Genomic DNA, 23,474 nt, shown 5'->3' on the forward strand with positions numbered 1-23,474 from the left:
CTCTCCATTTCCATTGAGGTTAAATGCATCTTGTTTGACAGGTCTGACAAGATGCCTCTACAATATGCATCATGTACACGTGATGAGTTCAAATCAAGTTTGAAAAAAGTTAGTTGCATTACATAGTGGGCAAGGGAAGCTGTGGGTTGCATGCACAGATGTCTGAGAATGCCCTTCCTATTTGGGAGAGTTCCTAAAATAGCTCGTCACAGTAAGGGGTGGTACATTAAGGTGCGGAATGGATGGGTTTCACCTCTAGGATATGCTGTAAAAAAATACATTAGGCAAGGAAAGGCAAGTTTATTTATATAGCAGTTTTCATACATAATGATAATTCAAAGTGCTTTACATAAAAGGAAGTAAAATAATCACAACAATAAAACCAGAAATTTATAAACGTTTACAATAATTTAAAAATTAATTTAAAATGAATTTAGAACAGTTAGAATAAAAAATTATTATACATAAAATACAGTGCAGTCAGTTCGGACTTAGCACAGTGCTCATTCAACAAATGCACAGCTAAACGGATGAGTTTTGAGTCTGGATTTTATTGTGGCTAATGTCTTACTGCCAAAGTCATACTGCTGTAAAGACGTATGAAAACTGGTTGGTTTACTTGTCACACTTTAATTGTATATATGAAATTATACTTATCTGGGACTGTAAAAATGAATAAATCATGCACATGGTTTGTGAAGGTGTTGATTTGAAAATATATGGTTGGTCTGATAGATTCATTTATGTTTGAGCAAACGGTGTCACTCCAAGGGAATTGGTCCACCTGTGTATTTTCATAAACGTTAAGTATTTGCATTGGGTGTCTGTATTTGCAATCGCAAATCAAAGGGGATGTCCCAAAAAGTAGAAAGTTATGTTCATGTTATTATTTTTTTTAAATATCTTGAGATGTACCAGTGCAAAATTCCGAGTAGGGCTCGCTGCAGTCCACAACATCCAGGGGGCGTGGTTGGATCCACATCTAGGGGGTGGCGATTGGTAGGTTTAGGGGTGGAGTTATGCACTGCGTCATATCATTGCGCCTGCTGCACCCATGGTACGGCAGCAAAGTTCCTTGATTATTACGCCAGAGCGAGAGTATAGTTCCTAGGCATATTGGCCTAGAAAATTGCTACTTTTCCGTCGGTCTTAGTACACGATGTAACTACAGAAGAGTTGAGCTTTAAATAGGAAAGTTATCGAAACTCTTTGGTCATTTTTGAGCGAGATGCTAATGGTCTAATCCGATTCAATGATCTATGTTAAGCTAAGCTAAAAGTGCTACCGCCAGACCTGGAGATTGGCTGAATGGATTCAAAACGCTAAAACTCAACTGCTTAACTCTAGGGAAGTTGTAAAATGAATCTATTTCCAAAAAAAGTGGAGTGTTCCTTTTAAGTCGATTTATATTTTTGTGATGAGCTATTATTAATTGAGTCTTTCATTTTCTTCAGACTTTCAAGGAAAATGGCAGAAACCCAGACACTTAACTTTGGACCAGAATGGTGAGTGTTGTTGCTGAAGCATCAGGATCTGATCTGAAAAAAAAAATTAATGACATAAATGTTCAGTCTTATGTACACAGACTTAGTCAGGATTGCTTTTGAGAGCCTGTCTTATCTGTTATTGGAAGTTTAGTGATTATGCAAAATGAAACTGGACATCATCTGTGGTATGCTGTCAATTATGCAGAAAATAGTTTTAACCCAGAAAACATGTATACAGGATATTGTCACTGCTTTTATTGATAAGCATTTCATGGTTTCACACACTAGTAGTTTTTTAGTCACAGTTTTGTTTTCCATTCTGATCACAGAACACAATCAGCACTAGGGTTGGGCATCATTTGAATTTTATCAATTCCGATTCTGCTTATCGATCTGGATTCTTTTCGATTTCTCGTTTCGATTCCAATGTGATTTAAAAAATGGTATCAAACAGTTATTCTGTGTCTCATTATTGCAAAATATTTAGTTGCAGCTGAATACCATAAACAAAAATCAGCAGGCCACATAAAAACTGGACTTTTTTAAGAGCTGCATGATTCTTGATAAACTTGAGTTTGATTTTTTTTTTTTTTTTTTTATGGAGACTCTGGTTCTCTCAAGATTCTGAAGAAAAAAAATTAGACAACTAAACAATCACATGTAATTTATGTAGGGATGCACGATATTTATCGGACCGATAAATTATCGACCGATATGAGAGAAAATGACGTCATTGTTATTGCTTCGATAAATAAATTAAATCCGATAACTAGATCCGATAAAGTATGCTTGCTGGTAAATCAATCAGTCTGCTTTATCTGAGATTCATCATCTTTCCGAGTGCAAGTGATTGCAGCTTTAAACTGCAATGACTGTCAGCATGTGTTGTGCTCATTACGTCATCGTTTGCGAACATGTCTTCGCCGGTCTGGAAGTTTTTCTCGGTGGCAGAGGAGGACAATGCCATTGCTAGTTCCATCGCATGTTCAGCAAGGATTCCGAAAGGAGGAAAAAAGGCATCAAGTAGGGTTGGGACAGTGAGGAAATTTTCTCACTGGTTAATCGACGCGTGTCAACACCTTACCGGTATCATCTCGGTGGATGGGGAGTGGACGTCGTTTGAGTCTTCTCTCTTTTCCTCGCTTTCCTTCGGTTTTAAATAGCTTGTAAGCTCTGTGCGCGTTTTTTCACTTTAAAATTAGTGGCAATTCGGCGTCAAGCAGTTGTTTGTTTTTAGTTCACTTGAGTTTTCTCACTTTCCTTTGCTTAAATAGCTTGTAAAAGCACCGTGCGTATTTTATTTTCACTTTTAAATTAACGGCAATTCGGCATCAATTGCTTGAATTCAATTCAAGCAACAACAAAATACAACATAGAACATATAGCTAACTTTTATTAACAAAACGAATAAAAATGCACCATGCTATATGCCTAATATAAAATAACAGATAACTTACAAATTTTAAATATGCATGGTAGGCCTATACAAAACTGAAAATCAGTAAAGACTGAGGAACAAATAATTATAAAACGTAGAACGTTTATTAGTGAGATGGATAGTTTTGAGGCACGGACTGCATACACCTTGATGTAAAATAATGGGAAAAATATCACAGTTTAAATAAAATAAAAATCAGCAAATACTGTGGAACCAAATAGGCTAAATGAGAAACGAATGTTTAAAAAAAATAAAAATAAATAGACCTTCCAATATCACCTTAGAAAAATGGCAGGTCAACAGGCTTTTCAAAATCCAAAAATATTTTTAAAACAGGCGCTTTTACATTTCGTTTTGAAAATCTTCTGCCATCGTCTTGTCTTTTTCACCTCACTCTTGTCAGTCAGCTCGACTCACTCTCCTCAGGTGATAAATGAAATCTGATCGGTGATGCGTGACTGTCGTTCGTTCACAAAAATGAACCGAAATACATGCCTCACAGACATGATAAATATATCTAAAGAAAGCTTTAAATTGCTACTTAATGAAATAAATAAAAACAAAAACTATTTAATACAATCGTTATCCGTGAAGATTCACTTCTCTCTAAAGGCGTGTCTAACGAGGAGATGGCGAATCCTTACTATTTCCCGCGGACACATTCATGGTAATTACTTTTGCTGGTCTTTTGCTTTATTGTGTGTATTTGAAGGTAGAGCTCTTCAGCTGTGCTGACGGCTCGCTGCTGCTGCGGGACACTAAACACCGTCGAGTCACTCTTGACAGTTGATGGATGTCTAAAATATAAAGATATAAAGAAGGAGAAGCCTAAAAACAGGCCTGAGGCCCGGCCCGCGTCTGAACTATGACGTGAATATTGGCCCGAAGCCCGGCCCTAGGGACATAAAAAAGTAGGAGCCCGACTTTAAATTAAATTTAAAATAATAATAATAATAATTGGGGGCTAAAAGTGTGTTGTAATGCAAGCGTTACTGAACATGTACAGAGTAAAATATTACTGAAAATTGATTAGTAATGCCTTACACTACTGCGTTACAGCAAAAAGTAATGCGTTACTGTAATGCATTACTTTTGTAACGCCTTACTCCCAACACTGCTTAAAGACTATATAACTTTCTCATCCTCGTGCACTAAAAACGTTGAATAGATGCATTTCTTTATGCATGAAATATTTGAATATAAATTAGTTTTAATGAGTTGTTAATTGCAGATAAACCATAGTTCTGTCATAATTCTGTTAAACCATTTCTGTTACAAAGTATTGTGGTGCCTTACACAAAATATAAAAAACATTTGAAGAGTCAGGAGTGATGTTTGCTATAGTTAGGCCAGAGCTACTAAAATATCAGTTAAATCAGTGAATCTTAGATTTTGTATTCTCCTGGGTGCACAAACTGCAGATTATGTGAAAATTATAATATAAAAATATGAATTTATTGGTATCGGCATCGGCCATGAGAAGGACTTTATCGGTTATCGGTATCGGTTAAAATTTTTCATATCGTGCATCCCTAAATTTATGAATCAATGACTCACCCAAATTTGACTTGTTTCATTACTGGATGAATCAGCATTTGTGAACGAATCTCTTGAATGATTCAAGACATTTTAACAGCCTTTTCACAAATATTATACTTGGCTTTTTCGGCCCCTGATCACAAGTGTAGCCAAACTTTGGAGCGCTTAGATTAGCAAGCAAGGTCCTGGCTGATTGCTAGATCCGAGTCCTCACAGATGAAAAAAAAGAAAAGAAGCGTACTCAGAAATTGATAGGCGAAATCGAAATTTTTATTTTTCAACAAGTATCCGATTCTGGAATTGGAATCGATTTTCAAGACCCAACCCTAATCAGCACATCTTCATTGATTTAAATGTGTGTTTAAATGCGTTAACAAGCTGCACATTTCTGCTTTTAAACCCTCTTGGCCTATTCATATACTTCCTGCTCTCATTGTGAACATTTTAAGTTCACTTAAATTAAAAGTGATATTTTTAATTTAAGTTAACACTTTAGGCCTGTTGAATGTTAAAAATTATGGCACCAATTTTACTGTAATGTTGAATGACTATATTTACTCATTTAAAAAAGTGCCATTAAAGGTCACATTAAAGAAATATGAAAAATATGCTGTCTTTGTTTCTACATTAATTTGGAAATTCATTGTGAAAAAAATTATTGCAAATTTTAATGTTAGGTACGATTAATTGCTATTAAGTACAGAAATATACAATATATAATTATATTATATAAGTGTAAACTAACTGATGTTAGAAGTATGCATACAATATTTGTGTTTACTGACTAGGGTTGGGCCGATAGACGATCCCATCGTCGATGGCTGATAGAAATCACGATCTTAAGTCGTGACCACCAACCTGCTTTTACACGATCGCTTTTTAGTTTCACTTTCGAGATTCACGATCGCACATAACGTTACTCTGTTTATAATATGGAGCGGCAGTATAGCTACTACCACACATTTTACAAGATTAGATGTCTGTCAGTGGTGCTCAGGATCTGCAAATCATTCGCCATCGTCCTCAGTCATCTCCACTTAGTCTGTTTATGTGGTAGTGACATTTTATGTACTGTAATGTAACAGGCAACCATTAGCAATCGCTATTTGTTTTCCGTGCCTTTCTGAATACGATTCACGCTTCGAGCACACCCCCTAACCCCCCTTCACTGCAGACATCGTCCGATGCCAATTTTGCAGACATTGCCCAACCCTATTAATGACATGTCTAATGATATGATGATGTAGCATGTTTTCTCTTGGCTGCGTCCCAGGCTCCGCGCTCTGTCTGGTGGAGTGGGTAGCAGCAGTGTGGCCTCCCCTCCACTCTCACCCGCATTGCCAAAGTATAAACTTGCAGACTATCGCTACGGGAGAGAAGAGATGCTAGCACTTTATGTAAAGGATAACGTGGTAAGGACGAGTTTTCTGTCAGTCTCATTTACCTTAAAGCATCTTGTTCAGTTTACATATTCAGGTTTCAATTTTCCAAACTTCTCTCCCCCTTTAGATTCCGATAGATCTTCATGATAAGGAATTTCTACCTATTTTACAAGAGGAGCCCCTGCCACCATTGGCATTAGTCCCATTTACAGAGGAGGAACAGGTGAGAATTTGACCTGTTTACTCAGAAGACTTGCACATGGACTAGAAATGTCAAAGAGGTACTTTCTCCAGCAGCTCTCTATTCTCTATGAAACTGAAGTTGGGCTAAGCTTCAATGAAAAGCTGTGCCTACGTATTCAAGTAGTGGCATTTGTTTTTTTGCGTATGTTGTCATTTTCTCATTTTGGCACATGCTGTGGTCGAAACGGATAAGGAATGTACGCCCACTCGAAATCTTGCTCTCACGCAACCCTTTGCTGAGCTTGCAGCTGTGTATTTATTGGCCCTTACGTTCCTCTGCATTCGTGTCTGTCTCCACAGAGAAATTTCTCCATGTCTGTAAACAGTTCAGCAGTACTCCGTCTGACAGGAAGGGGTGGAGGGACGGTGGCAGGGGCACCCAGAGGCCGAAGTTCTTCACGGGGACGAGGTTAGCTGTGTTGCAACCACAGACTTTCCTTTTTTCCTGCTCAAAAGACGTGCAGTAACTTAATACATTTCTAACAGCGGAAATACTGCACTTTCTGTTAAACCAGAGCAGAGTGCAGTCTTTTGTCACCTTGTGTAACATTTTCATGCCTATGTAGTCGTCGTCTCGATACACACCGAATTTCTCTTGCAGAATTAAGGTGAGCAATGGTTAGACTAGTGCATGTGCTCAAGAGCCCTCTTCTTGTTTGCCTGACAGGGAGGGGCAGAGGAGATGGAGGGTTTTACCAAAGAAGTTTTGATGATGTGGAGGGAGGTTTTGGCCGTGGAGGGAGAGAGATGCATCGCTCCCAGAGTTGGGAGGAAAGGTATTCAAAATGAATTGCACCTGCAGCGCAAACTGTTTGTAAGCAATTGCGAATCTACAGCATGGTACAGAATGTTGGTAGGTAACATGCAGACTAAAGGTTACGGAAAATCTTTTTTTTTTTTTTTGGTTCTATGCTTATACCTTTGCAGTGGTTTACTGTCAGCAAATGTCTTGATGCAGCCTGTCCTCTCAGTAACAAAATAAACTCGCAACAAAACTGACAGCGATGAGTTTGAAGGTGTTTACTTGCCGGAGGAAACCTGTCCAGAAAGTTTCCTTGACAGGCTGTTTCAAATCTCCAAACAAACTGTTTTGGCCTGATTTTGTTTGAGATGATGTCACGCTAGTTCTTGGATTTTTATTTAATTATATCGGGGCCGTGAATGCCAAAATGAATAGTTGTAATATCTCAAATATTGATCTGAAAGAAAAAGAGAGAAGGCATAAATTAAGTGTATTATTGTCTGCGTTTTGTACATTGGGTTTGGGTTAACCTGATAACACATTTTTCTCTTTCTTACCCAGGGGAGACAAAAGGTTTGAAAAGCCAGGTCGAAAAGATCCAGGTTAGTATGCTAGATTTTTAAGATATGAGCACTTTCTACATGCAGAATCTCAATGCACTTAAGGGTTGTGTGATTTTAAAAAGTGACACAGCTGACCCCACTTTCCCCTATAAGTTGTGACAATGTAATGCATCCCATTTTATGTCAGCACTGAACCAACTGAATGTCTTTGTCCATAGATGGAGCACCAGCCCATTTTCCTCTCAATCACAGTAAGTGGTTCTCTTTGTTAACATACCTTTAAAATGTACATTACTGTTTAAAAGTTTGGGGTCTGGAAGTTAGGAAGTTAAAGAAATTAATACTTTTATTTAGCAAGGATGCATTCAAGTGATCAAAAGTGTCAGTGAAGACTTTTACATATTACAAAATATTTCTGTTTCAAGTAAAAGTAAAAGCTGTTTAATCAAAAAAAGTATCACTGTTTCCACAAATACAGTTAACAACTGTTTTCAACATTGATGATGCAAAATGTTTCTTGAGCAGCAAATCAGGATTTTGAAGGATCATATGACACTGGAGTAGGAGTGATGGCTGCAGAAATCTCAGCTTTACTTGAACTTTACAATTTAAAGTATTAGAATAATTTCAGTAAAATTTCAGAATATTATGGTTTAATAAAAAAATCACACTTAGGAACAATAAGAGACTTCTGTCTAAACATGAAAAAAATCATACTGAACCCAAACTTTAACAGTAGTGTATATTAGATGAGCTTTGAATCAGTCCTAAATGCTTCAAATGCTCAACATATACTACTAGTTCTTATTTCTTTCCAAAAGTACGGGCAAACTGTGAGGATGCTGCTGCAGGGAACGGTCGAAAGCATGAGTTCATTCGCTCAGAGAGTGACAACTGGCGCACGTCTCGAGATGAGCAGAATGGTGAGGACGATGATGGGGGTTGGAGGCTTGCAGGTTCTCGTCGGGATAATGAACGATGGTGTCCTCCAAGTCCAGGTATCAGGGATGTGATTTTTTTCCGTATAAATACGGATTTCCGTATTTTCCGACCTCTGAGATACGACCCATGTTATTCACGTAGATCCGAGTTTTTTTTTTTTTTTTAAGGGTTACTGCATGATGATTGAAATTCTCAAGAAAATTCTCAAAAGCTATTACCTAAAATGAACTGTGAAAAGATTGTTTTCTAAAATATCATGAATGGTCCTGAGAGCGCTGCACTAGCTTGCGGCGCCATCTGCAGGACAGTTAAAAGCATTCAAATGAATCAAGGCGCCAAACGCAAGTAGATTCAGCGCTGAAACATGTTACTCGACCCGGTGACTTTTCATAAATGGCGGTGAGAATTTGAGATTGTGCTGTCATAAAATTCGCAACGGTTGTGATGTAATTATATAATAGGCTGTTGTCTGAGGCGCTGCATGTCTGCTGTTACAGTGCTGTTTTTAGTTTCGATTCACTGTTACTGCTGCGCTTGGTTTGAGCCCCTTTAATTTGCATTTGGCAACACAACGTTCAAGTTCAAGTTTATTTGTATAGCGCTTTTTACGATACAATCGTTGCAAGGCAGCTCTACAGGAAATTAAGTTTCCACAATATATTTATATATTGCAGAGCCAAATGTGAAAAAGCTCTACCTCCTTTAGTGGACTTTGCTATCCTAGGTACTACCAAAATTCCAGAGTTTTGCGACCTTAGGGAGCGGGTTGGATTGTAGCGTGGTAGAAGACAAGTTAGGTACGCAGGAACTAAACCATTTAGGGCCTTATAGGCAAGTTTGTAAATGATACGGAACTGAATAGGTAGCCAGTGCAGAGACTGTAAAATTGGGGTAGTAGGATCATATTTTCTTGACCTGGTAAGAACTCTAGCCGCTGCATTTTGGACTATCTGTAGCTTGTTTATTGAAGATGCAGGACAACCAGCTAGCAGTGCATTACAATAGTCCAGTCTAGAGGTCATGAATGCATGAACTAGCTTTTCTGCATCAGAAACAGGTAGCATGTTTCGAAGCTTGGCAGTGTTGACTTTAGAGGATGTAACAGTGCACCCGTCTAGTTGTAAATTGTAATCCAAGAGATTGTGTGTACTGTTTTTTGGTCCAATAAGTAATATCTCTGTCTTATCTGAATTTAATAGGAGGAAATTATTGGTCATCCAATCTTTAAAATTTTTTACACAATCTATTAGCTTAGATGGTTTAGACGTTTCATCTGGTCTTGTTGAGATATATAGTTGAGTATCATCAGCATAACAATGAAAACTAGTCCCGTATTTTCTAATAATATTACCAAGGGGCAACATGTATATTGAAAATAGCAGAGGACCTAGGACAGATCCTTGTGGTACTCCATACTTTACTGGTGATAATTGAGATGACTCCCAATTTAAATGAACAAAGTGGTAGCGATTGGACAGGTAGGATCTAAACCATCTTAAAGCCTGCCCTTGAATACCAGTATAATTTTGTAATCGATCTATGAGTATGTCATGGTCTGTAGCGTCGAATGCAGCACTAAGATCAAGTAATACTAGCAATGAGATGCAGCCTTGGTCTGAAGCAAGAAGCAAGTCATTTGTAATTTTAACAAGTGCAGTTTCTGTACTATGGTGAGGCCTGAAACCCGACTGATTCTTCATCGAGATCATTTTTTTGCAAGAAGGAACACAATTGAGCAGACACAACTTTTTCTAAAATTTTAGACATAAACGGAGGATTTGAAATGGGTCTGTAATTTGCCAGTTCATTAGAATCTAGTTGTGGTTTCTTAATAAAAGGCTTAATAACCGCCAGCTTGAATGGTTTTGGGACGTGACCTAAAGATAACGATGAGTTCGTCATTAGAAACGTTAAGTTTCAGTGTCACATAATCCTTCAGAAATCATTCTAATATGCTGATTTGCTGCTCAAGAAACATTTCTGATTATCAATGTTGAAAAACGTTTTGCTGCTTAATATTTTTGTGTAAACAATGATACCACTCCAACATTTGTATAAGATTTAAATAAGAGAAATTAATAATTTTATTCATCATGCATGAAAATGATAAAGTGAGAAGACAATGATTTATATTTAATAAATGCATTAACAAAATATTTCCACACAAAATATGAAGCAGCAAAATTGTTTTCAACATTTATAATGATCAGAAATATTTTTGGAGAGTCAAATAAATTGTAATTATTTCTGAAAGTGGCAGTGTCTCAAAGTGACATGTGACACTGAAAACTGGAGTAATGACGAAGAAAATTCTGCTTTTGCTTTTTTACAATATTGCTGTTTTTTTTTATTTTTGATCAAATAAATTCAGCCTTGATGAGCAGAAGATATTTATTTCAAAATCATTAGTAATGATAATGTTTCCAAACTTTTGGCAGGTACTTTAATAATAATAACAATTCTATATACTTTACTATAATATATTATAGTACTTTATTGTAATATATTATATTGTTATGATTATTAAATGCTGCTTTTTATTTTTACTGGACAACAGTATGCATTATTACAATATGAGATATATCAATATATTTGTGCTAAAACGTATATTTTTAATAATAAGTGCCGGGGGGCATGGTCAGATTTTCCTTCTTTTTCATCTCTAGCCGATCACATGCCTGAGGTATGTTGCACACCATTTTTTCCTCTTGAACTTTACTTAAAGGTGGGGTAAGCGATTTCTGGTAGCCAATGTTGATATTTGAAATCACCAAAACAAACACGCCCCTACCCCAAAAGGGTCTCACCCCTATTTTGATAGCTCCGCCCCACACATACGTAGCCTATGCAACCCAGGCAACGATTAGTTCTGTGAAACAAAGAAAATCCAATGTTACACCGTGTCTACACCAGACGCGAGCAGCGCGGCAAAATACTATAGAAGTAATTATAATCAGTGATGCTGTCTACACTGAATGCTGCATGGCGCGACAAATCTCCAACAGAAAACTGCTGCTGCGCTCTTTTTATGACGTGCTGACACAAATTTCAAATGATTTTCAAAAATCGCTTTATCGTGTCCAGTGTAGGCAGACTTTAGCTGTTGCGGCGCGTCCGGTGTAGACGCGGTGTTACTCACCTATCGAGAAGAAACAAAGCAACCTCGGCGTCCGATCGCAGGCCTTCTGCTCCTTGAGTTCTCTCCAGCGATGGAAAGCTGATCCGATATTTACACGGCTCCTACTCTTTGGGTTTTTTTTTTTTTTTTTTTAATCCGCCATCTCTATCTTTCTGTCGCTCGGCTCCGCTGTGCACTGAACACTCTCTCCTCCACATCATGAGTAGACACGCCCCTTACTGCTGATTGGCTACAAGTTTGTTTTGGTTCTCAGCCTCGACTCTTTTTCAAGCTTTTTTGAAATACTACAAAAAAATAGTTTGAAAATTTTGTGATCCAAACAAATTATTCATTTGCAGATGGCCCACGATCAACAGGGTGGCGGGAACACCCGGATCAACGTCGGCGCTTCCCTTTCGACTCGAGGGGTGAAGATGGCACTTACCGTAGGCCTCGGTCAGGCAGCGGGAGCGTAGAAGAGGAGAGGGACAGTTTGCCAGAGTGGTGTCTGGAAGATGCAGAGGAGGAGACAGGGACATTTGACTCCTCTGGGGCCTTCCTCTCACTTAAAGTGAGGGCGTTGGAAGTGAGTTCTTGATCTTTGATCTTTCATTCTATATTATTGAGTAATAAGTGGGGATGTCTGTCAAAATTAATGTTTTTGATGTGTGAATTTTCCTAATTGCTCAATTAGAAAGCTCCTAAGGAGCCAATCCTGGAAGAGGCGGAGCTTGACTTTCGGCCACTGGAGGAGAATGAAGAATGCACAGAAAAGGATGACAGTGAATCAGAACAAACCAAAGATACTGACACAGAAAGTAGACGTGAGAGTGACCGAAATGAAGGTGAGAAGACAGTCTCGTTGGGGCACTCTAGAAATCCAAAACAGTTTTCAAGTTGTTCAGGTGTTGTTTAAAGTATTTTTGATCTGAAAGAAAAAGAGAGAAGGCATAAATTCTCATCACGGCTACATTTACTTGATCAAAATGCAGTAAAAAGAGTAATATTGTGAAATGTTTTCTGTTTGAATATATTGTAAATTGTATTTTAATCTGTTGATGGAAAAGCTGAATTCTCAGCATCAGTACTCCAGTCTTCAGTGTCACATGATCCTTTAGAAATCATTCTAATATGCTGATTTGCTGCTTAAGAAACATTTCCTATTATAACATTATACTTTTTCAGTGTTCTTCGAGTAGAATTACAAATAGTTTTTTGTAATCATGTAAAGGTCTTTACAGTCACTTTTGATTAATTTATTCCATTCTTGCCAAATAAAATATTAGTATTAATATTTTTAAATGTTAAAATCTTAAGCACCTTAAAGTTTAGAACGGTACTATAATCCCCCCCCCCCCATTTTTTGGTTTACAGAAGGCATTAAATCGAAAGAGCCATCGCCAGTTGCTGTAGCATTTCCAGCAGTGGTAACGCCTCCCAAGGCTGCAACCCCAGCTCCAATTCCATCTGTGCACCTGGAGCAGGCTGTAGAAAGTGAGAGACCATTGGAGAGAACGACGGTACCAGAACTCAGACTTGAAGTCAGTAAAGCATCACTACACACAACCCTACCAAATAGCATTGTGGAGGCCATTTCCATACCGCATGTCACAAACACTCTCCCAGGTAATAATCGCATCAGTGAATATTTACTTTGAATATATACTTGTGAATAAATGTTTTTGGAAATAAAGTTCTGTAGCTTTCATTTGAGGAATCTCTAGGTAAAACCTGCTTGTGTTTCCAGATCTTACGGTCCCGACACCTTCAGTGCTACCCGTTCAGTTGGTGCCCACTCAAACGCAGCAGGTCAAGCCTTTAGAGATGCCAGTGGCTTTGGCTCCTGCTCTCCCCCACTCCACGGGCATTGTGGGCCATATCAGCCGGCCTTCTGCCCTGCCCTCTGACATGGATGAGGATGAGGGACTCAAGCACTTTGAGCAGGTTTGAATGGCTGTTTACTGTACAGCAGTGCTTGTATCTGAATATTAAGCCGGTGCCTAAATTACAAGTTAAAAAAATTATATATGCACAGCAGAGTTAATCTAAAGTCTATCCGCTGCATTCTAATGCTGCTGTGAAGAATGAATGTTTGAACAGTAGACGAAGTTCATGTCCTATTTTTCCAAATTGTAACAGGAAGCTGAGAAAATGGTGGCATACCTGCAGGACGGCGGTGTGGACGATGAGCGTTTGGCAACTAAGATTGTTCACAAACCCACAGCTCTTCCCATTACCCATGAGGCTGCATTCAAATGGTTTTACAAAGATCCACAGGGAGAGATCCAAGGTAGGGAAATCAGGATCCAAACTAGGGGTGTGCGATATATTTCGTCTGATGTAATATTGTAATTGTTGTTTTAACGATGTGCGTTTTGACATTATCGAGTATTTTGCAAAAACACACCAGCAGAGTGCACGCATACATTATGTGACGATGAAGTCTAGACTAATGCGCATTTAGAGTGTTCACTGCACAATTCAGTCTATTTAAAGTAGAAGTGAAGCAGTCAGTTAAGTTTAGGTTTAGTAAAGTGATTTCCACTTTGATTAAAAAATATATAACAAACATGATTAATGTAACCATTTTAAAGAAAAAAGGTTGTTTTGTTAAAGCTTTTGGAGCAAGGACGCCGCCATCTTGCAGTACCACAGTACCACAGCGTGTGACGTCACGGGGTTGGTTCGCTCCGATGGCCAGAATAGTAATATAAGCATTTCTTTACATTTTGAACACAAGCTTCTGAAAAAACAAGTGTGTCTGATTTAGCTCCCTTGATGACGTGGCAAAGGGATCTCATTATAATATTGCCGCCCCTTAATCTGTAAGTTTCCACCCATGGCACCGTCATTTTGATTTCACAAGCGACAGCGGTGTACCAGTTCTAATGCCATGGTGAACGTTTGAGCAAAACATGCTAACTGTTCTGCCTTTGGCTGCACAGATGAGCACAGAACACGATTTAGTCCCAGCCTCAGAGGAGACAACAGAGCAGTGGATTTATTGATTTATTTACTGTATGCTGTTTACCTTCACAGACATAACTCACAGTTTTTGTAACTTGTGCGTGTATTTAACGTAAACTTGTGGGAATGAGAACTTAGTTTACTCGCATGCTGTGACAGCCGCTTTCTGTGTGCACTCAGAAAACCGTATATCAGAAGTTTAAACTCATGGTTTAAAACCATGATTTCAGCACGATAAACATGATAATCAGAACCAAAACAGATGTTTTTAGCAGGTATGAGCTGAAATGGCACAGCTCTATTCTGGAAAGGGGGCGGGAGCAGCAGCTCATTTGGATTTAAAGAAACGGGACCAGAGTGTTTCTGCTTCCACTCAAAATAGGCATTTTAAAAATTATATAATAAATGAGCTGTGGGGTATTTTGCGCTGAAACTTCACAGACGGTTTCTGGGGACACCAGAGACTTATATTACATATTGCAAAAATATGAATATGAAGTATATCAAAAACTTTAGGAGTCAGCTGTCCGTGGCAGTCCTCAAGGTACTAGCACAATAACACACTCAGCAAAATATTGTCTAATTATCGTTATTGATAAAATCTCAGAAAATATTGAGATATTATTTTTGTCAATATCGTACACTCCTAATCCAAACTAAGTTTAGCACTGCATTATGAAAGCTGTTGTGCAGCAAAAACATGGTTAAAGTACACTACCCATCAAATGTTAGGAGGTTGTTGTTTTATGTTTTGGAAAGAAGATTTTGTTGATCAAAAATACTGTTAAACAATAATATTGTGAAATCTTGTAACAAATTAAAAATAACTTTTCTTTTTTTAAATATATTGAGATATATATATATATATATATATATATATATATATATATATATATATATATATATATATATATATATATATATATCTCTTCAGAATCCTTATGAAATAATTCTGATATACTGATTTGGTGCTCAAAAAAGCATCTGAAAACAGCTATGCTGCTTAATATTTTTGTGGAGTCTTAATGAATAGAAAGTTCAAAAGAACGGTATTTAATTGAAATTGAATTGAACATGAGGCATTGTTAAAGTTTTTCTTGCTGAAGGTATTAATTCTTAAAAAAATGTACTGACCCCAACATTTGAAATGGTAGTGTGCTTTTTTGAACTAACATTAATAAGACATGAAGTACATGTACACTTTTTTTCTGAATAAGGTCATAGTTTAAAGCGATAGCCTTTACTAGTCACAGAGTGTTTTTCTATTTTAAATGGTATATTGACATACTGTTCATTTAATTTGTATAAAAGAAAAAGCTTAAAAATACATATTTTTTCCATTCAAAAAGATTTGTTTTACTCATAATGCAACATTGAAAATTAAAAAAAAAAAAATAATATATATATATGTATATGTGTGTGTGTATATATATATATTATATATAAATATAAATTAAATGTTTTAAGTTTTAAACAAACTGGTTACATTCTCAACTACAGAAATACAAATTTTTGGCATGTATTTTAAAACCTACAATCGTTGTTTTAAAAAAACATATAGCTTTTGCCCCTTGTCTGCTATGAAGCCTCTCTAACCCTCAAAGAATTTAAAATGTCTGAATAGCCTCATTCAGTGACCCCAGTCTGTCTGTCTTTTCACAGGACCATTTAATAACCAGGAGATGTCTGAGTGGTTTCAGGCAGGCTATTTCACCATCACATTGCAGGTGAAGCGAGGCTGTGACGAGATGTTCCAACCCCTGGGAGAGATGATTAAGTTGTGGGGGCAAGTGCCCTTTACACCCGGCCCCATACTGGTAATAAAACTCTCACGTGTTACTGTGAAATGCCAGACCCAGGACGTCTTCCCCAGCTTTGCAGCATCTTAAAAGTTTTGATTTGTTTGTGTTCTCTTTGTATATAGGGAGATGCAGATCAAGAGAGGATGAAGAGACAACAGGAGTTTACTGCTCTAAATATGTATAAACTACAGCAGCTGCAATATCAGTATTTACTCAGGTATGATGACAGACAGTGAAGTGTGCGAATTTTTTATTTTTTTTGCAGTGCTAACAGAATTGGCAGAATGAACGGCAAAAAATTATCTGTTCAAAATCTCCATTTGACTCTTCTGTCTTCCAATATTCTGCCCTAAACTTGCACCATTTGTTGAACTGATGTTATTTTACGCTCAGTTCGGCTGCTTGAGAAGATTGTAATTACATTTAGTGTACTCACCAAGGTGGCATTTATTTGATCAAAAATACAATAAAACAATTATATTGTAAAATTATATTACACTAATGCTAAATGTTTTTTATTTTATCTGGTGGTAAAAGAAAATCTTATTTTAAATGTTAAAAACAGTTGGCTTGCCTAATATTTTTGTGAAAAGCCTAATAAATTTTCATGATTTTTTTGTTCAATAGAAGTTTTAAGAAAACAGCATTTATATGAAATAAATCTTTTGTAACATTATAAAAGTCTTTAATGTCTTTTGATCGATTTACTGCATCCTTACTGAATGTTAATTTTTTAAGAAGTGCAAATGCATGACTTTTTTTATTACATTATCTTGTTTAACTCGGAACAAAATGAAAGTTTCTGAGACGCACTCTTTTCCTCTAGGCAACAGTATGCTCTGGCTCAGCAGAAAGTTTTAAGCTCTGCGCCTCCTCCACAACAGCAGCAGCTCAATCTCCTCCTCCATCAGGCTCTCAAGATCAGGTGTGATTTAAATGGCTTTTGTTTTCAGTCTTCCCGTCACATTTACTCATCAAAGCAAACAGAGGAATGTATTATATTAATACTTCAAAGCGTGGGTGGTGTTCCGTTGCATTGGTGTTGCGGTTGAGCGTCTGTGACACAGTCTCACTGTTTGATTTGTGTGCCCCTGCAGAACGCCAGAGCCGCAACAGAGCCTTTTACCTCCTGTCACACGCTCCATGTCGGTGCCAGACTCGGGATCTGTTTGGGAAATGCAGAACCCTTCCACTCAGGCATCCTGTTCTCCAAACATGCAGCCCACCACTCCCAGCAGTACGTTTGAACATTTAGAACTGGAAATGTACTTTTGCGTAGTGTAGAATAAGGGATAATTCACCCAAATTGTATCTTTAATCATTTACTCACCCTCAAACCTGTATGAGTTTCTTTCTTCTGTTGAGCACAAAAGCGTATATTTCTTTTGGTAACCAAACAAGTGATGGTAGCCATCGACTTCCTCTCTAACTCTTTAGGCATGTGGGTTTGGAACAAATTGAGGGTGAATGACAGAATTTTCATTTTTGGGTGAACTGTCCCTTTAAGAAATGAATTTTTGGAAATATTAAACCTTCCCCCCTGCTTCTCACGTCAAACTTCTAGATGTCTTTGATTTCACTGGTGGCAGATGCACACTTCATACTATGTAAAAGGTTAATGTTGTCTAGAAATGCTGAACTAGATCATCGGCAGTTGAGTCAAGAGTAGGTTTAAATGGAAAAAGTGCTTTTGCCTTCCTGCAGGGCTTGTATGGTATAACAGGCGTGCTTATTTTCTACTCTCACTTACAGTAACACACCACTTGTTTAGTTTTGTGTGAGTCATGCTCATCTCGTAGTGTAACACTGTTACAAGTGATTTGACGTGGCTTTTAACTGGAACAGTGGATAGTGTTTTTGCCATTGTTTTTTTATTTTTACATTTGTAATGTTCTTGACAGAATCTTATACCACATTTACTGCAGTTGTCACATACTGATAAATATCAGAATCTGTAGCTTAGATTACTGAGTTAGATGCGATACATGTCAAGATTCACTATATTGTGTTCTATCATGAATTTTCATTCCATGGTGTTTGAGACAGCACGATATTGCAGGAAAATCTGGTGCAGCTTGTTAACTTATGCATTATGATAACATTTATAATGTTCTTTTGCCACTAAATCGTCAGCAACAGCTGTGGTTGCTTGGGGTTGAGTCATTTTCTCACTAGATTTCTATGATATCATGCCTGCTTGATGATCATCTGTATAGGTCATCAGTGATGCACCTTTTTGTAACTTTTTGAAGCCTTAAATCATTCAGTTATTGCAAATGGTTGTTGTAAGCGTATCGCAATTTGCAATGTTTAAATAAATTTGCTAGGTCTTTCAGTCCTATTGAAAGGGGGGAGGGGAAAGGGAAGTGGTATGTGGCCAAGTATGGTGACCCATACTCAGAATTTGTGCTCTGCATTTAACCCATCCAAGTGCACACACAGTAGTGAACATACACCCGGGGAAGCAGTTGGGGATTCAGTGCCTTGCTCAAGGGTCTTGCCTCAGTCGTGGTATTGAGGGTGGAGAGAGTGTTGGTTATTCACTCCCCCCACCTACAATCCCTGCTGGACCTGAGACTCGAACCCACAACCTTCAAGTTACAAATCCAACTCTATCCATTAGGCCACGACTGCCCCCCCCCCCCCTTTTTTTTTAAAGGGAAACGGCATTCAAAAGTTTTCTTGAGTATCAGAATTTGTGCCAGATGCCTACAATTCAAGCTTGCTGTGATTGTGTCTTTTTAGCTTGGGAAGGGAGTAGCGTATGGGATCTGCCACTAGACTCCATGTCTCAAGCGTCTTCCATTGAACAGATGCAGCTGGAGAAAGCCAAAGCTTTGAAGGTAAGAAAGATTTGATATACAAATACATGAATTTAAGGCCATTTTATGATCTTACTTGAAATATGTAACTAAAATAAACTTGTGCCAAGACAACATTTCTTATTTTCATTCAGTTTAACTTGATGTACTTAACTAAAACAAAAATAAGAGCAACAAAAAAAAAAATAACACTGACCCAAATTTCATTTAGTACTTTTTTTTTTTTAATGCATTTTCTTCTGCTTTAAAGCTTGAAATGGAGAGACGGGAGGCAGAACTTCGGGCCAAAAGGGAAGAAGAGGAGAGGAAGCGACTAGAAGAGGCACTGCGTGCTAGACAAGAGGAAGAGCAGAAACGTTTGGAGGAAGAAGAGCTGGCACGGCGCAAGCAGGTCAGGAGAGAAGAGAAAATATGCAGTGCACATTATTTAAGCTCAAATACAATGCTTTACATTAAAAAATGTGCTACCATACAGAGGAATGAGAGTTTTTACTTTTAGCACATGTTTGTTGTACAAGCACTCACTGCATTTTTTGTCATGGAAACTGTTCGTAATGTACTCGTCACATTAGTAGTCAGAATTCTGTGGGCGGTTCTTTGATGCTCAGTGACATTAATGCAGTATTTGTGTCTGTAGGAGGAGGCTCTCCAGAGGCAGCGGGAGCAGGAGGAGGCGCAGCGGCGGAAGAAAGAGGAGGAGGAAAGGTTAGCTCAGGAGGAGGCACTCCGTCGGCTGGAGGAGAGAAGAAGAGAAGAGGAGGAGAGGAGACAAAGGGAAGAATTCCTCCGCAAACAGGCAAGACTTACCTGCACATGAACATTTGTTATAAAATGGATTTAAAGCCTTAATTGTTTGAGCCACATTCAAAGATTTTGTTAAATAACAGTTGTTGGGCAAATACCAGAGATGTAGGCAAAACGTTTTTAAATTTGATATGAAAAAGATGAAATGTATCTTTTTTTTTATTTTTTATTATTATTAAAGAAAAAAACTTACAAAATTTGTTAATGTGAACTTCAACTATGCCTACTATTGTCTTACCCTTAACCATGGTGAAATCACTAACACGTGGCAATTGATCTTTTTTTCCAGCAGGAAGAGGAGCGGAGGAAACAGGAAGAACTGGAAGCACAGAGGCGGCGTGAGGAAGAGAAGAGGTTAGAAGAGGAGGCAGTAGCATTAGCAAGGCAACAGCAGGAGGAGCAGAAGAGGAGAGAGCAGGAGGCGCAGAGGCAGCAGGAGCTACAGAGGCAGCGGCAGCAACAGCAGGAGGCGCTCCGCCGACTGCAGCAGCAGCAGCAACAACAGCAGCTCGCGCAGATGAAGGTGATGCATCCTGAAGATAATTAGAAAAAACTATTACTATCATTATTAAATTATTTTTTTGTTGTAGTTTTTTTACAGTGCACTAGTATTATTGCAGTTGTAATATAATTATTTAAATTTTTATAATTTAAATAAATACAGCTGTTTTCTGTAATTATCTTAAATATACTGTAATTAGTTGTTATTATTACTATTATATTGTTTAGTCATTTTCCTTCTTTTTTTGTGCTCAGTTGATCACAAGCCAGATTATTTTATAAAAAGGGAATTTATAATTGTTACTCCGTTGGTGCATAACCTGAAAACATATTTTTGTTTGTTGAATGACCTAGTTATTGTAGTTTTGTTTTTCATGTGTATGTTCCCAGCTCCCTTCATCCTCTAAGTGGGGTCAGCAGTCGACCACAGCAAACACCCTCTCACAGTCTCAAAATGCCCTGTCGCTCGCTGAAATACAGAAACTGGAGGAGGAGAGAGAACGACAAACACGAGAAGAGGTATGCCAGGGATTCCTCTTCCCCATCTCACACTTTCACTTGTAAATTACAACAGGTTTCCGTTTCCCATTTCGTAGAGTTATGAGAATCATTAACGGATGATATATCTCTTGTGTAGTGCTTTTTTTCTGATCTTTGTTCTTCGCCCCTGCAGCAAAGACGACAGCAGCAGGAGCTCCAGAGGGCACAGCAGCAGCAACCTCAGACAAAGCTCTCAGGCTGGGGCAATGTGGCCAAGCAGCCAGCGGCTACCAAGTCTCTGCTAGAGATCCAGAGAGAGGAAGCTCAACAGATGAAACAGCGGAAGGAACAGCAGCAGCAGCAGCAGCAGCAGCAACAACAACAGCAACCGCCGCAGCAGCAGCAGCAACAACACTCAACTGTTTCCCAGCAAAACCGCGCACAGAACCGAGTGGTGAGTTACACACATCCTTTGCAGCAGCCTATAGTTACAGTGCCCTCAAAAGTACGTCCGGGGTTCCCACGGGTCCTCAGAAGGTCTTAATGTCAATTTAAGGTCCTATGTTTTAAATATCTTAAATAGTATATCAAACCTTAATTATTTTAGGAGGTTTTAATTTCTGGGCCGCCCTGTCATAGGAAGGAAAGACCAAAATCATTCAATTTAGTACAAAGATTTTACAAGTATTGGCACAATGGCCATTTTATTGCCTTTCTTTAAACACATTTCACAGTATCAACAAATTGTATTTAGTGTAATTTTAATACATATGCATATTGAATAAAACGTCTTGAGTAATTAAACTTGCACTTACCCTGTTTCGCAGTTGAATGTGTACCTCAGTCTAATTATTTGTGCAGATCTTAACGTTCTTATCTTATGTTTGATTTTAAAACCCTGAAAACAATCTGAACTTTAGTTGGAGTACAATAGACAGCGTGACATCTCTGTCTCTGTCTTAGGCCCTCAATACATCATCAGTGTGGGGTTCTGTTAATAATGTCGGCTCGAACTGGATGATGGACAGTAGTGTCTGGGGTGATGCTCAGAACTCTAATATTGGCTTCTGGGATGAAGCTGTAAAGGAGGCCACCCCTCCTCAGGCCACACGCAAAAGCCACAATCAGAAAAACAAGGGCAACGCTAACCTCAGGTAAACTATTGCATATATATATATATATATATATATATATACACACACACACACACACACACTATATGGACAAAAGTGTTGAGACACCCCCTTCTTTAGAACAGAAGAAGGCACTTCCAAAACTGTGGCAACAAAGATGGAAGCATAATTCACGTATTTAAACTGTATTTCCATCTCTGTTGCAACAGTTTTGAAAGTGTCTAAAATGACTGAACCCATATACAAGTCATTGGTGATGAGTTTTTGGCTCAAGGTCTGCATATAAAGTCACACCAGAGGTGTTCAGCTGGGATTAGGACTTGGCTTTCTGCAGACCAGTCAAGTTCTTCCACACTGACTGAATCAATCATGTCTTTTTGAACCGTGTCTTATTCACAGAGGCACTCTCATGTTAGAATAGAAAAGGGTTCTGTCCAAACTGTTGCTATAAAATTAAAAACTTAAATTCCCTAAAATATCATTATATGCGTAAACATTAAGATTTGTACTCGTAGAAATTATTAAAGTAGTCAAACCTGTTCATTAGAAGGGGGTGACCCAATACTTTTGGCAATATAGTGTATATAAGTATGAGTGTATTGTTCTAAACAGTGCAATAAAATCTCAGACTTTGGGTCAATGTGTAGAACAGCTTTTTGTTCCATTTCCATACTACATTTTGCAAAATAATATGTCTTATGCAGTAATAGCAGCAGTGGTAAAGCTAGTAAAAAGGTGGAAGAGGAAGAAAAGCTACTGAAGCTGTTCCAGGGAGCCAATAAGAACCAGGATGGCTTTATGCAGTGGTGTGAAGAGACTCTACACACTCTCAACACGGCCAATAACCTCGACGGTGAGTCTCTGACACGCACTCGGTTCTCCCCCTCAGCTATCTTGCTTATTGGCATCTGTTTCATTATATACGCAAACGATGCCCAGATAATTCTTCCCACAAACCACTTCCCTCTCTGATGTTTTATTGCTTTTTTTCTTGAGTATTTTAATGTGATTGTATGAACAGAATGTGGCCTCTGACGTTAAAAAGGTCTTGTCTCATGAAACACCTAGTTGCAGTCTTTTGTGAAAAACACCAGCAGATGTTTAGTGTTCAGACATTTGGGCTGAATTTTGGGTAAATTGCAGCTACAAATATTATCATACAAAATCTCTAGAAAAAAGTGTGATTTTAAGGCTTCCGAAAGTCATTAGTCTTTTCCTTTTCCCACAGTCCCCACCTTTGCGTCGTTCCTGAAGGAAGTGGACTCACCGTATGAGGTGCACGACTATGTGAGAGCCTATCTGGGCGACACTCCACAGGCCAAGGACTTCGCCAAGCAGTTCCTGGAGCGCCGTGCCAAACAGAACGCTAACCAGCAAAAACCTCAGCAGGGCCAGCAGCAAAAACAGCAGGTGCGTTTGTGTGCCTGTGTACTTGGTTGCTTAATTTCGTTAATGAAAACTATGCCGAAAAATGTGAAAAACAAAGGTTTATTATTGTATGTTCTTTTGGC

At 38.2% G+C, this 23,474-nt stretch overlaps 1 protein-coding gene across 5 annotated transcripts in view; it reads left to right on the forward strand.

The window, feature by feature from the left end:
- LOC306846088 (GRB10-interacting GYF protein 2-like) overlaps positions 1-23,474 on the forward strand; it is a 28,722-nt gene that overhangs the window by 1,359 nt on the left and 3,889 nt on the right. Inside the window, exons 2-27 of one of the 5 annotated variants that reach the window (XM_079379195.1) lie at positions 1,455-1,505; positions 5,738-5,876; positions 5,974-6,069; positions 6,390-6,498; positions 6,757-6,865; positions 7,393-7,433; positions 7,613-7,645; positions 8,216-8,392; positions 11,814-12,040; positions 12,149-12,299; positions 12,829-13,080; positions 13,202-13,398; positions 13,594-13,744; positions 16,084-16,238; positions 16,346-16,440; positions 17,050-17,148; positions 17,321-17,460; positions 18,969-19,066; positions 19,296-19,436; positions 19,683-19,841; positions 20,139-20,372; positions 20,741-20,869; positions 21,024-21,284; positions 21,794-21,984; positions 22,668-22,816; positions 23,192-23,373. In XM_079379195.1, coding sequence (XP_079235321.1) covers positions 1,468-1,505; positions 5,738-5,876; positions 5,974-6,069; positions 6,390-6,498; positions 6,757-6,865; positions 7,393-7,433; positions 7,613-7,645; positions 8,216-8,392; positions 11,814-12,040; positions 12,149-12,299; positions 12,829-13,080; positions 13,202-13,398; positions 13,594-13,744; positions 16,084-16,238; positions 16,346-16,440; positions 17,050-17,148; positions 17,321-17,460; positions 18,969-19,066; positions 19,296-19,436; positions 19,683-19,841; positions 20,139-20,372; positions 20,741-20,869; positions 21,024-21,284; positions 21,794-21,984; positions 22,668-22,816; positions 23,192-23,373 — 3,753 coding nt within the window. In that variant the 5' untranslated portion in view covers positions 1,455-1,467. The remainder of the gene's footprint in view (positions 1-1,454; positions 1,506-5,737; positions 5,877-5,973; positions 6,070-6,389; positions 6,499-6,756; positions 6,866-7,392; positions 7,434-7,612; positions 7,646-8,215; positions 8,393-11,813; positions 12,041-12,148; positions 12,300-12,828; positions 13,081-13,201; positions 13,399-13,593; positions 13,745-16,083; positions 16,239-16,345; positions 16,441-17,049; positions 17,149-17,320; positions 17,461-18,968; positions 19,067-19,295; positions 19,437-19,682; positions 19,842-20,138; positions 20,373-20,740; positions 20,870-21,023; positions 21,285-21,793; positions 21,985-22,667; positions 22,817-23,191; positions 23,374-23,474) is intronic. The other 4 variants (XM_079379196.1, XM_079379197.1, XM_079379198.1 and 1 more) reach the window with 4 other exon arrangements.

Source organism: Barbus barbus (genome assembly GCF_936440315.1).
Source record: "Barbus barbus genome assembly, chromosome: 26".
NCBI lineage: Eukaryota > Metazoa > Chordata > Actinopteri > Cypriniformes > Cyprinidae > Barbus > Barbus barbus.